The sequence below is a fragment of the Eucalyptus grandis genome, chromosome 3 (genome assembly GCF_016545825.1).
Source record: "Eucalyptus grandis isolate ANBG69807.140 chromosome 3, ASM1654582v1, whole genome shotgun sequence".
Classification (NCBI taxonomy): domain Eukaryota; kingdom Viridiplantae; phylum Streptophyta; class Magnoliopsida; order Myrtales; family Myrtaceae; genus Eucalyptus; species Eucalyptus grandis.
The window spans coordinates 73689-90708 of NC_052614.1; the positions used below are offsets into that span (position 1 = coordinate 73689).

Consider the following 17020-nt stretch of genomic DNA (forward strand, 5'->3'; position numbering starts at 1 on the left):
ATGGAGGCTGGCATTTCTCTCAACGAGTGGCATTGCGATAATAACAATGTCTGCATCGATGTGAGAGAGCCTATTGTGTCCGGAAGTTGAGCAAGTTTATCGCACCCGCTTACGTTAAGGCGATCCGAGATGATAGATGGCTTATGGAGCTTGGTATGCGGGCTAATGATGCACAATAAGAGGCTTCAAGAAACTTGAGCTTCTTTAAAGAACCAATAAATTCAGGCAATTCTTCAAATGCTGTAGATTTTAAGCCTAGCCCGATCAATGATTCCAACTTTCCGATGGAGTCTGGCATTTCTCTCAACGTGTGGCAATCCTGTAAGAACAAGTGCTCCAGTGATGTGAGGGAGCCTATGTTGTCGGGAAGTTTAGCAAGTTTACTGCACCCCCTTAGGTAAAGGCAAGACAGAGATGCGAGATGGCATATGGAGCTTGGTATGCGGGCTAATGATGCACAATAAGAGGCATCAAGAGTCTTGAGATTCTTTAAAGAACCGATAAATTCGGGCAATTCTTCAAACGTCGTAGATTTTAAATGCAGCTCGATCAATGATTCCAACTTTCCGATGGAGTCTCGGCATTTCTTTTAACGAGCGGCATTCCGATAATAACAATCTCTTTAGCGATGTGAGGGAGCCTATTGTGTCCGGAAGTTGAGCAAGTTTATCACACCCCTTAGGTCAAGGACAGACAGAGATGCTAGATGGCATATGGAGCTTGGTATGCGGGCTAATGATGCACAATAAGAGGCATCAAGAGTCTTGAGATTCTTTAAAGAACCGATAAATTCGGGCAATTCTTCAAACGCTGTAGATTTTAAATGCAGCTCGATCAATGATTCCAACTTTCCGATGGAGTCTGGCATTTCTTTTAACGATCGGCATTCCGATAATAACAATCTCTTTAGCGATGTGAGGGAGCCTATTGTGTCCGGAAGTTGAGCAAGTTTATCACACCCCCTTAGGTCAAGGACAGACAGAGATGCTAGATGGCATATGGAGCTTGGTATGCGGGCTAATGATGTACAATAAGAGGCATCGAGAAACTTGAGCTTCTTTAAAGAACCAATAAATTCAGGCAATTCTTCAAATGCCGTAGATTTTAAATGCAGCTCGGTCAATGATTCCAACTTTCCGATGGACTGGGGCATTTCTCTCAACAAGTGGCATTCCGATAATAACAACTTCTGCAGCGATGTGAGGGAGCCTATTGTGTCAGGAAGTTGAGCAAGTTTATCGCAGCCTCTTAGGTCAAGGAGAGACAGAGATGCTAGATGTCCTATGGAGCTTGGTATGCGGGCTAATGATGCACAATAAGAGGCATCAAGAGTCTTGAGCTTATTTAAAGAACCGATAAATTTAGGCAATTCTTCAAATGCTAAAGATTTTAAATGCAGCTCGGTCAATGATTCCAACTTTCCGATCGAGTCTGGCATTTCTCTCAACGATTGGCATTCCGATAATAACAAGCTCTGTAGTGATGTGAGGGAGCCTATTGTGTCCGGAAGTTGAGCAAGTTTATCACACCCCCTTAGGTCAAGGACAGACAGAGATGCTAGATGGCATATGGAGCTTGGTATGCGGGCTAATGATGCACAATAAGAGGCATCAAGAGTCTCGAGCTTCTTTAAAGAACCGATAAACTCGGGCAATTCTTCAAATGCTGTAGATTTTAAATGCAGCTCGGTCAATGATTCCAACTTTCCAATGGAGTCTGGGATTTCTCTCAACGAGTGGCATTCTGATAATATCAATCTCTGCAAAGGAAGTGAGGGAGCCTATTGTGTCCGGAAGTTGAGCAAGTTCATCGCACCCCCTTAGGTCAAGGCAAGACAGAGATGCGAGATGGCCTATGCAGCTTGGTATTTGGGCTAATGAAACACAATAAGAGGCATCAAGAGTCTTGAGCTTATTTAAAGAACCAATAAATTCGGGCAATTCTTCAAATGCTGTAGATTTTAAATGCAGCTCGGTCAATGATTCCAACTTTCCAATGGAGTCTGGGATTTCTCTCAACGAGTGGCATTCCGATAATAACAATCTCTGCAGTGAAGTGAGGGAGCCTATTGTGTCCGGAAGTTGAGCAAGTTTATCGCAACCCCTTAAGTCAAGGCGAGATAGAGATGCTAGGTGGCCTATGGAGCTTGGTATGCGGGCTAATGATGCACAATAACAGGCATCAAGATTCTTGAGATTCTTCAAAGAACCAATAAATTTGGGCAATTCGTCAAATCCTGTAGATTTTAAACACAGGTCGGTCAATGATCCCAACTTTTCGATGGAGTTTGGCATTTCTCTCAACGAGTGGCATTCCAATAATGACAATCTCTGCAATGATGTGAGGGAGCCTATGGTGTCGGGAAGTTGAGCAAGTTTCGTGCACCACGTTAGGTCAAGGTGAGTTAGAGATGCTAGATGGCCTATGGTGTTTGGTATGCAGACTAATGATGCACAATAAGAGGCATCAAGAGTCTTGAGCTTCTTTGAAGAACCTATGAAGTTAGGTAATTTTTCAAATGCTGTGGATTGTAAACCCAGGTTGATCAATGATTCCAACTTTCCGATGGAGTCTGACGTTTCTCTCAAAGAGTGGCATTTCGATAGTGACAACGTCCCTAGCGATGTGAGGGAGCCTATGGTGTCGGGAAGTTGAGCAAGTTTATTGCACCCCCTTAGGTCAAGGAGAGACAGAGATGCCAAATGGCCTATGGAGCTTGGTATGCGGGCTAATGATGCACAATAAGAGGCATCAAGAGTCTCGAGCTTCTTTAAAGAACCGATAAATTCGGGCAATTCTTCAAATGCTGTAGATTTTAAATGCAACTCGGTCAATGATTCCAACTTTCCGATGGAGTCTGGCATTTCTCTCAACGAGTGGCATTCCGATAATAACAAGCTCTGCAGCGATGTGAGGGAGCCTATGGTGTCCGGAAGTTGAGCAAGTTTAACACACCTCGTTAAGTCCAGGAGAGATAAAGATGCCATGTGACCTATAGAGCTTGGTATGTAGGCTAATGAGTGGCAATGAGAGGCAACAAGAGTCTTGAGCTTCTTCAAAGAACCAATTGATTCCGGTAATTCTTCAATTTCTGTAAATGTTAGGTGCAACTGAGTTAATGACACAAGGGAGCCTAAGTATTTTGGAAGTTGTGCAAGTTGTTCACAACATGCAACTTTTAGAGTCTCCAGTTTTGTCAAATTGCCTACCGCAATAGGAATCTCTCGTATCATAGTCTCATTTAAGAGAAGCTCCCTCAATTCTTCCATTCTACTGACACCAAGCGGTAGTTCCTTTAGTTTTGAACAACCATTGACATTCAAGGAGATGAGGGTGTTGATGTCATTAATAGAAGGGTGGATCTTTTCCAGATCCTCACAATCTTCAAGAATCAAAATTTCCAAGCTCCTAAAAGCGCAAGTCTGGAGTTGTTCTCGAGCACAACCCATAAGGTTGAGAACTTTAAGTTTGGTTGCCACCTAAATGAAAGAAAGAGAGTATACCTCCATGAGATTGGATATAAATACCCATGCTCCACTGCTCCTCCATAGTTGTCTTATTTAATTTTTGTCATTTCTTTTTTTTTTTTTAGTATTTTGGCTACACGAAAATATGTATGTTTTTCTTTACCAAAAAAAAAATATGTATGTTTTTAGGCATATTGTTGCAAAGAGAACATCAGGGATGTATGAGTGCTAACTACAATTATTGGTAAAATCATTTCGTAGAAAATATGATGCCTAGTTTTTCAAAGTTATGGCGATGCTATTATTTGTTAATTAGAGATATGCAAATTTTATTATAAAAATAAATGGCTACTTTATTCACGAAAATAAAAGTTTAGATGCTATATGTGCAAGATACAAAAAAAAAATGTTATATTAAAAATATGTAAATGCCATTGGAAGGATGATTTAATGACTCATATAACAATACATCTTTATAATTGTGTTGTACGGTGACTTCAACATTGAACAATTATAATGAACAAATATTGTGTGCAACAAGTCAAAGCAATTCACGTATTATCTACACTACTCTAAAAATAACGATGAATTTTGAATTCTAGTATGTATGTACAAGTCACTGTGAGGAAGTTTTTGTTTCTCCTTGAAAGAAGATCCATACATACATATAACAAGACTTGCTAAAAGGACATACTTTTGCATGGGAAGAAATTAAGCGGAAGCCATAAACCACTTAAATTAAAGTTAACATAGACACAGTATTGTAAATATATTTTTGATATATTTTAATTAATATAGTTTTAAAAAATTAGCGTGTCTAACGGTAAGTATGACTGGCTGTTAAGACATTGAAGAGCAGAAGCTTCTGGCATATTTTAAGTGCCTAAAATTCCTCTTATGCTTAGAGGAAAATCCATCATATGAAGAGGGATTTTTAGAAGAAAGAAAGGAGAACTTGGTGCAATTGCACCTGTCGATAACATGTGATTATTTATAAGAGACATGCCGTCTCTACATCTTACCTTTAGTGGAGCCCATCCTCCCCAGTCCTCCGAAATCTGACTACTCTGCAAATCAAGCACGACTAATTTCTTCGGGTGAAAGTTCGCAACTCCAAAATCCAAGCAACAATTCCTCCATTCAATCCATCTTAATTGAAGAAGTGAGTTTTGAAAATTTCCGGTGAGATTCACACCATCGATTTGAAGGAATCTTAAGTTGGTCAAATCTTTAAATTTCTCAGCTGTGTAACTTCCTCCCTATCATATTTGCTCAGACAAAGGGCCTCAATCATACTAGTGCCCTGCAGTTGGAAAATATTGTAGATTGTAGTACTGAATAATGGGATGAGACCAACTGTCTATAAGAAAAGATGCATTGATTTCAAATTTTCTGTCATACTATTATGATGCAGGGTTCTCACCTTCAACTTCATGACATGACAGGTTGTGATTGCATATTATTTGTCTATCCTATGTAAAAACGCGAAGCTCAAGGGAGGGTCCTTGAATTTTACCTTCCTATCTCGTATCCTTTATGTGTGAAACTACATGGCTCTTACGGTTCAAATATATCTATCAAACTTGCCATCAAATCAAGTATCAATACTAAAGAATCCCAATCGTAGAATGCCCATTTTTTTCTTATGTATCTTGTTTGCAATTCTCAATAACAAAATGAAAACAAGAATTCCATCCCAAGAAGTACGCATATGTTTTACATTCCTTTCTTATAATGTATTTTAACAATGAGTGTTTTTCATTGTATGGGGCAGAAAACATATATTAAATGTTATATAAATGGTTTACCTCTTTTTATTTAGTACAGTTGTTTGATGCTATCTTTTCATTACGTGTCGATTTGTAACAGAGAAATAACAGTCATGTTTGATCAATTTGCCCATAGATTATTAAGATCTTGCTAACAGACAATTGGACATGGAGATTAATTATATTACGTCAATATTACTTCTTTGCAAGCATATGGTTGTGAAGTTGTTTACTTTTATTACTAATTATCATTCTTTTATGAATTTCCAAAAAGTTGTACGTGTAAAGCTATTTTATTACTCAAATGTAATATTCGATGATTTTCTATTTAAAAGTAGGGTCATGTATGTATTAAGATATTTAAATTCCAAGTTTAATTAGTATTATTCCTAGCAAAAAAAAATTAATAAGTATTATGTTAAAAACCTTAGTTCTGACAATACTTCAACATTCAAATTTTTTTTATAGTTATTGGATTGAAGATCTATGCTTGTCAGTATAAGTTTTGTTGAAAATACACGGTTCTCAAATTAAATTAGTATTGTTTAAAACATATCATTGCAAATATATATTCTTACAGAAGTACAATGTAACGTTGTAAACAAATCTATAATTTCATCTCTAAAAATTCTTGGATACACTTTTCACGGAAATCGTGAACTTGGGGATTAATTTTCAGATATGTCTATTTATACAAAGATATCATAATAACTGTTCTTCTATAAAATTGTCGGGATCATGAAATTTGTCGGGAAGTGCTGATTACTCTTCCAAACGAAGTCATTTATTTTTATAGTCTTTATTCTTGACCATACACTATTTTTTGAATGATAAAAGTCGGATCCAATATAATATATTGCTAATATTATTTACTTCGTCCAAAATAGTACGTTTATTTTAAATAACGTAGATAAGTAGAGCCTCCACCGAAATTCTCATGAACGATATGTTTATTCAAAGTATTACATTTAAAGATGTATCACTTTTTACATATTTTTAATGATTACTTAGGCTTCCTTGATTTTTAGTACGGTTCGTTTGTTATTCCACTACCATTTCTCTGATTTATCAAATTAAAAACAGAAGTACACATCGATTAGTGTCAATGACTTTATTGTTGCATCAAAAACATTTCTCTTCAAAAACGGCATTTAACCAATAGTACAATATTCCTATTTGATGAATAGATATTTCTTGGGAGTTTCATGCTTGGAACAGACGCTCCTCTTTGCATTTTCAGTTGCATATTTGTAAATGACTTTATTTAACGGTACACGTATTATATTTAGTTCTTTTCTTTCTTTGCCCTTAGCGGTATCAGTTAATATTATAAATCTATCCTTTTTCGACCAAAAAAAAAAACTTGCCTATTTATTTAATTGGAAAAAGAAGATGAATTGCAAATCACATAACAAAAATACTATTTCAAAAACAAACTCGTTCTAAATAGCATGACCACATGAATTTTCAAATAGACTCAACTTCAATTGTACCATAAAATTCTCTTCCACAGAAATTCTTTCTTTTTAAAGATGAAATACATATCATATGTCCTTGGAGCTATGCCATGACTCATAACTCAACAATTTTCTGGCTACCTAAAAGATATTGAGAAATGCCTCTAGTCACATGCAATGCACATGTAATCGTTACAAGTAAAATTTAGCAATTTTTCCATTTTGCATCTATAACCTTCCCATATTTATTCTTATAATTGAATGACCTTCGACATCGTGTTCCCGTTAACACATTATTTAAGTACTTATTAACATACTTAGTTACTTCCATTTGTCTTTCCACTTCTTTATTTTTATTTCTTAATAACACATACTTCTTTATGCAACATCTTTTGTTCTTTTTTTTCTTGGTGATAATTTCTTTATATAATGTCTTCTTTAGAAAAGAATGTTTAGATTCTCTATTTTTAGAGTGTGTAGATTGTAATAGTAGTAGAAGTCTACTGCAATGTAATATGTCATAATTTTTAGGATTCAATAGAATGTAAATACATTATCAACTCAATATGATTATACTACTCTTTGTGGAGGAGCTCTAAAAGAAAGAGAGAAAAGAAATAAATACGGATGGATCAAAAGAAGAATCTGAGTAAAATATTTACGGCTCTCTTAGTCCTGTTATTGGAAAAATTCTACTTTTTCTTCTAACTTCTTATTTTGATCCAAAGATCTTACCACATAACCTATGTCATTTCGTTGTACACATATACTAAGCTTGAGTTACGCATGTGCGTACATGTATTATGTAGCAATGCATTATCATGACACATTTAGATTATTGGAGCATGTTTGATTACAGTAATAGCAATTATAGTCTATTACAATATTTACTTGCCGTAATAGCTATTCCCAAAATTCTTGTCTCTATTCCCACTCACTCTATCAATGTTAGATTATTAATTATAACTAATATATATAGATATATTAATTACAATCATATTATAGTATTTATGTCAAGATAACATCAATTATACTTATCTTGACTTTTATGACATCTTATATGATTAATAAATAAAATTGTTAAATAATAGGTAAATAGTCGATCAAAGAGTGATTATGTTATCGTAATAATACGTAATTATCTATTATGTTAGAAATTATATATAACATACTAATTAGCATAATATTAGTTGGTCCCTGTTAGGTACTGTTATCTAAATTTTTCATATTAAAATTACATTATCCCTAACATAATGAAAATCTTAATTACTAATTACATTAAATAACGCTCAAATGTGATATAATTATGTCAATCATACAATCAGTTATGTAATAGATATTTTTAATTTTTATGGAATCCCATATTACATAATTAAGTTAAAATCAAAATCATGAAATAATTATTAAATTATAAGATAATTTTTTTTTATATTAAATTGCAATATCTTGATGATATATGTTGCATTGCACTCATTATTGGCTATTAAAATGGTAATCGTTATAATATCAGATTTATTTTAATACAATCACATGTTATGTTCTTAAGTTTAAAATATAATCATAAATAAATTATTAGAAGATAAAAAATGTGATGCAATATATTATATAATCAATAAATTCTATGCGGTCATAAACTTATGAATCTTGATAGATTATTGAAGTGACAATCACTCTAATTATGATTTAGGCGTATTTTGGTAATTTTAAATGCTATTTTCCCCTTATTTACATATGTCGTTTATGAAACCAAAGATTATAATAATTATTACATTACTTTACCAATCAGCATATAGCTATTACAACTTTATCACATTTCAGCATTATAGCTGTCACATTATAGCCTTACTCCATTACTGCACCCATACGGGCTATTAGTGTAAGTCGTTGACTACCACTCTAGTTATTGCAGATTCATCAAATTGAAAAGAATATAGAAGATCGAGATCTAAAACTACCCTGCGCAATTGAAGCTAGAAGTACTTTGAGTGTTAAATGTCTAAGTAAGATATTTATGCCTTTATTAGTCCCATCTAAAAGTATATTGAGTGTTACTAGGGAGGACCACAGTGATTGGAAAGGCGTCCCATTGTGACTCAAAAATAACCATCCTCACAAAAAAAAAAAAAAAAAAAATTAACAGGCTTTACAAGTAGATGAATTAATAAAATTGTCCATCATAGAAGGGGAAAAAATATGTTTCAAGGGCTCTATCACACGACAACATAAACTTCAATAGGAAACATAACGATATGTATAATAAGTGATGCCGTTATGATTGAAAGTTCTATGGATACTCATTATGAGAAAATATATTGTCATATTTTATAAGCAAATTATAATAAAAAACAATAAAAAGTTTATATAAAATGATAGGTCGTATTCAACAAATAAATTATAGGAATGTACTAAATATGTGCTAAATAAATTGCTTGCAAGGGTTAAATGATGTAGAAATATTATTATACCATGTAGTCAATATTTGACAAATAAAAGATAGAAAAAAGAATCACACGATAGCCCATATTTAGCAAATGATGATATAAAATTAGCTAAACCTTTTTTTTTATTAGAAGATGCTCACTAAGAGTTGAACATCATAGTGAATATTTGACAAACAAAAGTTATTAGTGAATTAAAAGAAAAATTATCCATCATCACAAATATATATATATATATTAGCAAATTCATAGAAAAAAATTATCCACTATTTACATTGCAAGATTGTGCATATATCTTAAATAAATATGAAAATCACATCAGCAAATTGAATCACATCAGCAAATTGACTGAGCTAACTATTGGTAGACAATAAAGAACTTGATTGCACAAACTGTGAAAGATAAATGACTACATTATAAGAAAAAAAATATATAGGGGACTAAAATGGGTAAATAATAATACTTAGGAGACTAAAAGTATACTTAACCCCAATCTTAAACAAGACGTGGCCAAGATAATAGCTAATTGGTAATCACCATAAATGAACGGAGGTCTCGTTTCTCATAGCGGACAAAACATAAGAAGTCAATACTCAGTAAAAGAAAAAAGAAAGAGAAGACCTCATAAGAAATCAAAGCATTCAAATATCAAACACGTGCATCAAACATAAATGTGGAAAAAGCTTGGCCGCCAACAATTTATAGAAGTCAGCTTTTTTTTTAAAAGTGCTCTGTTAAACATTATATTTCTATAATTTTGTAGTTGCATTGAAGTTACCGAAAGAGAGTGTCCCCATCACTATATATATAATCAATAACCAAGAAATGGCTCCTCAATTACGTTCCAAAATCAGGTGAGAACAGCAATTAATCGGAAGAGCTCTTTTGCTAGTAGAAGCAACAATTTTTTACACTAAATTTTATCTTAAACATAAAAGAGAAAATAAACTTCCATTCACTGACTGAGACAAGTAGATAGAACTCTTACCTTGTTATTGTCGATCACATCCGCAGCTTCCTCACTATTCCATAATCTGCTACGATTTTGAGGTTCCTTTATATTTTCTTTACGAACAATTTCCCTTCCAAAGTCTCTCAATTGATCATGCATCATTAGATTGCCATCTTTGTCAATTTTAATTAGGGACATGAGACTCAATACTTCAATCCCCTTCTCTGGAAAAAAACCGCAGTCATCCCACATATAAGTCGGATTTTTTTTAGATGATTCAATAAAAAAGCATGCTATATCCAGAAAAATCTGTTTCTCTTCATATTCCAATGCATCGTAACTTATCTGCAATGTCCCTTGCACTTTCGCGTCGGGTACTTTCTTTAATTTCTCTAATGTATCTTTCCATATTTTTTCTGACCTTCCATATAAGTATGAACCTATAATTTCAAGAGCTAAGGGAAGCCCTCCAGTAGTATATACAACCTCACGAGAGATAACTTGATAATCTCTCTGAGGAGAATTCTTTCTAAAGGCATGTCTATTAAATAAAATCAATGATTTATCCAAAGGCAACTCGTTGAGTTGGTACATGTGGTCTGCCCTAGCCTCGTCAAGAATCCTCTTGTTTCTAGTTGTTATGATGACTATACTTCCAGCTTTAAACCAACTTCTGTCTCCGGCCAGAGCATTCAATTGAGTATTATCATTTATATCATCAAGAATAATGAGTACTTTCTTACATATAAATCGAGATCGGATGACACTCTTTCCCTCGTACACACTAGGCACATCATATGGACTTCTCAATATATTATAAATGAGCTGCTTTTGTAGGCATTCAATACCCTTGTGCATAGATGTTTCTCGTACATTTGCCATGAAGCTATGATGTTCAAATTGAATAGAGAGATTGTTGTACAGGACCCTTGCAAGAGTTGTCTTACCGATACCGCCCATTCCATAAATTCCAATAATCCTTGTATCTTTAAATTCGGGATCTATCAAGCTCATGATGTCTTCCACCCGCTCATCAATTCCAACGAACTGTTCGTGAAGAATGGGTTGAAAAGTTCTTAAATCCATCATAACTCTTTTAACAACCGCTTTAACCAATGCGGCTTCATGCCTGTAAGATAACAATATAAGTTTCAATAAATGATGGCAATATTGATATTCTTTTTCAAGATCTAGTTATGAAAAACTAAACAATGTTTTGGTGGAGAATTATGTACCCATTGTCAAATTTCTCCGATTCCCATCCTTTCAAATGGTGGACTTCTTCTAGTGCTTCTTCCCATTCTTTCACATCCATGTTGGCCAAATTCTTTCTTTTCGCATTGATAGCATCTCTGAATCTCCCTGTAGGAAGCCGCACCTGTGACGGTTCAACTTTGTAAAATATGGGCAACACTATTTGCCCTTCGCTTCTCTTGCACTTCAACATGTGAGTTAGCTCGCGAAGGCACCATTTGCTGGAAGCATAGTTCTCCGAGATAATTGCGATTGAGATCTTAGACTGCGTAATACTGTTGAGAAGTTCCGGACCAATCTCCTCACCAAAACGGAGCTCATTATTGTCTCTAAATACGTGAATTCCTGCAGCAACAAGACCATTATAAAGATGATCGGTAAAGCCTTTGCGAGTATCTTTTCCTCTAAAGCTCAAGAACACTTCATAATCCTTTGCTTCCATCTTTTTGGTTCCGCCTTCATAATCATCTACAAGTGGAGAGGACGATGAGGAAAAAGCCCCGGGATTCGGATCTTCTGAATGAGTGGGTTCATAATCCTTTCCTTCCATCTTTTTGGTTCCGCCTTCATAATCACCTATAAGTGGAGAGGACGATGAGGAAAAAGCCCCAGGATTCGGATCTTCTAAATGAGTGGATTCATTTCTTTCCATGTCGAGAGAATTGGAGGAGCATAGCCTACAAAGGCAGTAAAAGAGGTTGAGGAAGACGCCCCACATATTGAGTCTTTTAGGCTCCGCCTCCGTAGTCACCTACAAAGGCAGTGAAAGAGATTGATGGAGCAGAGCCTCAAAGGAAACCAGGAAACACTGAAGAGAAATATGGAATCCCACATCTGGGAATTGCTGAAATGTCTGTCAAAGCTCAATTTGTGGCTACATTCAAACAAAAATAAAGTGTGATTGATCAAATAAGAGATTGATCGAGCGGAGCCTTGAAAAAAAAAGGGCTAGATTTCACATTCCAGATCTTGGAATGCAGAAATGTCCCCAAGAACTCAAACCGAAACTCATCTAAAGAAAATGGAGCAATCGAATACCTGAGGAGTGCTCAAACAACACAATCCACCCACTGCTGCGATCTTCGCCTGTTCTCAGCCTTCGACGTCGGATTAACTGTACTCAACTCCCTCTACCGTGCGGCTTAAACAATGCTGAGTTATTGGCGTCCAACTGTCTCAGACTCTTTTATCCTCGAAAACAGAGTAGAAATTTGCCTCGTGGATTCTGCCTATGTTGTCTCTTCAAGCGGACCCATGTCGCTCCTCCTCTCCACTTTGCTTGACCGCTGCGACGGTCAGCTACTCTGAAACCGAAGCCCACGAGTGGCCCCGCCTCGCATCTCGAGGATGTCTTCGGCCATTGGGAATGTACCGAATTGCCCCCTCGAGCTCACGTGGCGCGCGGTCCCAACGAGTTCCCGGTTTGGACTTTCAGAGCGATTGCTTTTGGCTTTTGACGAAGGAGATGGGAAATACGCAATGCTCCTTGACAGCGCTAATTGAGGTGGCTCTATTTCGGCCTTTTTCTCTAATGACTAATGAGGCGCATTACCTCTTTCTAAATAAAAGAAATTTTTTTATTTTCCACGTGGATTTTTTAATTATTTTTTATTCATTTTTTAAAAATTAGATTTAAAAACTAAAAAAATATTTATTCATTTTATCTTATTTTTACCAAAAACATTAAAAAAAGTTAAAATATTTATTTAAAAAAAAAAAAAAAACAGAGGATCCTCTCCCCGCCGCCGCCGCCGCGCCGCCGCCCATCGCCGGAGTGGCCGGGCGACGGGCCGCCGGCCCGGGCGGGGGTGGCCGGCCTCGCCAACCCCAAGCAAGGGCGGTGAGCCTCGCCGCCCGAGCGAGGGCCGACGAGGCCTTGCCCAGGCGGGCGACGACTTGCCCGAGGGGGCGACGGTCCGCCCCCCGCGAGGGCGGGCGGGCCCGATCCGGGCACTTGCGCCAAAGCCGAGCGAGGGTGCCCCAATCTGAGCCCGTCGACCCTCGCGGGGCCGGTGGTCGTCGCCCGCACCGGGCGAGTCGTCGTCGCCCTGGGTGAGGCCTCATCGCCCTGCCGCCGAGCGAGGGCCGACGAGCCCCTCACCTGGGCGGCGACGATCAGCCGGCCCTCGCCTAGGGCCGGCTAGGCCCGCCACCCCGCCTGGGGGGCCGGCGACCGTCGCTCGCCCTCGACGATGGGCAAGAACGGCGGGGAGGGGGAGGAGCCGCACCGATTTTTTTTTAAACAATTTTAAAAATAATTTTTTAACTTTTCTTTTTAGTTTTTGGTGAAAATAAGATAAAATGAATAAATCTAATTTTTTTTTAGTTTTTAAATCTAATTTTTTTAAAATGAATAAAAATAATTAAAAATACACCTGGAAAATAAAAATTATTTAAAATGCCGCGTCATCATTTTTAACGGAAAAGGCTAATGGCGTTGATTTTAGGACTCGTTTGAAACAATTTGACAAGTTTTAGGACTTAAATGCACTTTTTCCAAGTTTTAGGACTGAAATGCATTTTCGTGACAAGTTTTAGGACCTCTTAAACACTTATCCCAAAAATGTAATAAATGTTTAACATTTAAAAATTAAAAATAACCATATTCTTTAAGTTAAATTACTAAAATAATTGTATAATTACCTATGTGACGATATTTACGTATTTGAAATCTTTCGAGTGTTTTCCATTAACAAAAGTTTGATTGTGACCGTTGCTAGGGAATAGAAAGTAAAAATTAGTATACGAAGACTAGATACGCAATGTCTATAAGCATAAACTATTTCATATTTGGGGGCTTGTTTCTTACCCCAATACTTTGCATTAATGGAGAATTTGTTGATCTGTGAATTCAAATTGCTAAGATCTAAAATATATTCAACAACGTACTCTAATAATGGCTTAACATAAATGATTGCACAAGTAATTTCAAGTCAAACCTTATGTACTATAACTAGACTTTCAACTCGACTCAACTTTTTTATTCTTTTTTTTGTCAATTCTGAACCTAATTCATCTGTGAAAAATAAGCTGCGAGTACATGCTCGGTTAGATAAAACTGAAAAATAATTACTGAAAATTTCGAGTGCTGAATTTCAAATATGGACCATTTTAAGTACATGCGGAAGGTGCGGGGAACCTATGCACCTGCCAACACGACTTGATTATAAAATCGGGGCGTGGAAAGTATTTTTTTACTCACAGTGTGGCACACAACACATGGGGCTTTCTTTTTCCCTCATCTCTTCTGGCGATGGCTTCACGGACCGATATTATTACTCGAGCACTTGTTGGGTTTTGTCGTTTTTTATCGGTCATTTATTTATTGGATGGGGTATTTGTCACTGTCATTGTTATCATTATCACTTAAACAATGTCATATTTGAGTATTACACTAAATATCTTAGCCATTAGTATGTGTATATATCTTTAATAAAGAAGGTAATGCAAATGAAGCAATCTTAAGGTATTTCACAACTTTTTAGTCATTTTGCTTTGTTGGAATGTAAGAGCTGTTCTCTCTTTTAATATTCATGATCCAATAAATATAAATCCTCCTCATATTAATGAAAAAAATGGAGAAGAACAACTCATGCTCGTTGTAGTTGTTTATCATTAGTGATTGGATATTATGAACCAACTATACTGCAAAATCATGACCTAGATCAATTATTTTGCTTTATAATATTGCATCATAACCAATGGTTTTAATTTTTTTTTTCCTACGTAGAATCTATGTTGTTAGCATCTTTAATGTACTATCTCAAATTACAAATGGAAAAAAAAAGTGATAAATCAATGGATATGGTAGTTCATTAGTATGAGAATTTACCGGTTATGTGTTTCATTATGAAAAGAATAAGCAAGTATATGCATATAATAAAAATCAAATAGCAAAGAGAAAGCAAAATAACGTTTAGGGAAGACCATGAAATGCAATATCTTTCGCATTATAAAGTTCATTTTTTCCTGCTAATCGTGCTTTTACTAACTAGTGCGTGTGATCAATGGATATAATCGGGGCAAAATAAATTTTATAAATTGTTTATGCTGTCGAGAGAAAAGATATATGCACACTCAAAGCTGCTCGAGAATAAAGAAGTGTAGCAACAAAGGATGAAATTAGTGAGGTGCTAGACTTTTATTGGTTTGGAAGGCAAAATATTTAGAGTGAATGAACCGACCTTCTATTATTAGAAAGAAATAATGGAAATTTGTCTACCTAGCTAGGGTTCCCTCTTCATACCAAGATATAATATGATTATTAGTGACTATTTGTGCAGAGTCCATAATTACCTACTACTCTATGAAAATGCGTACTGCAACTTTTATGTTGTGTTTTAGCAAATACTTCATAGTTAGAGTACCTCTAAAGTTACTGCAATTTAAAGTGTTACAATTGTAAAATATGTTTTATCACATACAAAGATTGCAACACTTCACAATACAGCACAATTACGTTTTAATTATAGTTATACCAATGTAATCGAGACTAGAAAAAAAAAAATTAATCATTTATGTTGTCCAGAGGAAATATATATGTTTGCCCACTATTGTGACCTCCATCAATTCTTAGCCTCTGATGTTGGATACGCAATGCTCTTTAATGTGCATCCTTGAGCAACGCCGAGCAACGCAGAACTGTGTGGAAGGTGTCTTGATTTAAAGTGTGAGCACAATCTTACCCTGACTCGACTTGACTTGACTCGAATTGCTTTTTAATTAATAAAGAAATAGGAAAAAAACCAAAGGGCAATCATTGCACGCGTAATTTCCACGGCAATTTTGCAGAAGGTGCGCGGAACCATCCTATGCAAGTGCTTCTTGACTTAATTTGCTTTTTTTCCTATTAATAAAAGAAAAGGAAAAGGAAACTAACCAGCAGGACTCCCATGCTCCCGGTGCTCATAGACATGAGTCAATCACAAAAACATATTCTGACGTAAATGTCGGTAGGACCCTTTGTTAAGATATTTGTATCAGGAAAGTTTTCGATCCAAAATCAACTTTTTTTTTCTCTCTCACAAGAGATTCTTCCAAAAATGTACGTAATGCTGAGTTGCCATCCAAATGGTCCAAGACGCATGCTACACGGAAAGGATCATTATTGCACACTAACATCATGCGGAAGGTTCGTGTGCATTTTGACTTGACTTGCATTTTTTTATGAATAAAGAAAAAGAACCGAAAACCAATCCAACAATCGATTCTGATTGTGTAGATTGCGATAATGCCTACTCTCTCTCTCTCTCTCTCTCTCTCTCTCTAGCATGGATGTGCAGGATCACTGTCCGATTCGACTTAAAATCACGAAGATCCCTTACTCACCCATGTTAGTGCCTAACGATCATGACATGCATATTGACATAGAGTTATGAAGAGAAGACCTATTTTATCAAAAAATCAGAAGACGACCACCAAATTCATGTGCATAGAGTCACCTCGTTATATGTTGTTTAAGGTTAATTGAAGATTCAATGTGGACATTGTACCAAATATTGGAATCGGGTGAGACCCTATATAGATTATCGAGAAAATTAAAAAACGATATGATAGTATATATGGGCAGGTTTGTTTATACTTGCTTGGACAAGTTGAACGATTACGATGATTGCATAATTAACAACTAATTGAGCTGTTGCCTTATGTTAGATCCATCTCTATACACACCATAAACAATCCA

The 17020-nt window shown here is 35.9% G+C and overlaps 1 protein-coding gene across 1 annotated transcript; it reads right to left on the reverse strand.

Moving 5' to 3' along the window:
- Nucleotides 1-109: 109 nt before the first annotated feature.
- Nucleotides 110-12476, reverse strand: LOC104438728 (disease resistance protein RPV1). Its single transcript, XM_039308446.1, has 7 exons — nucleotides 12376-12476; nucleotides 11319-12088; nucleotides 10120-11212; nucleotides 1990-3479; nucleotides 1187-1352; nucleotides 784-973; nucleotides 110-447 (listed from the first exon to the last, which is right to left on the reverse strand). The coding sequence occupies exons 2-7, from the start codon at nucleotides 12053-12055 to the stop codon at nucleotides 110-112; spliced, it is 4014 nt and encodes a 1337-aa protein (XP_039164380.1). The 5' UTR covers nucleotides 12056-12088; nucleotides 12376-12476.
- Nucleotides 12477-17020: the final 4544 nt, after the last annotated feature.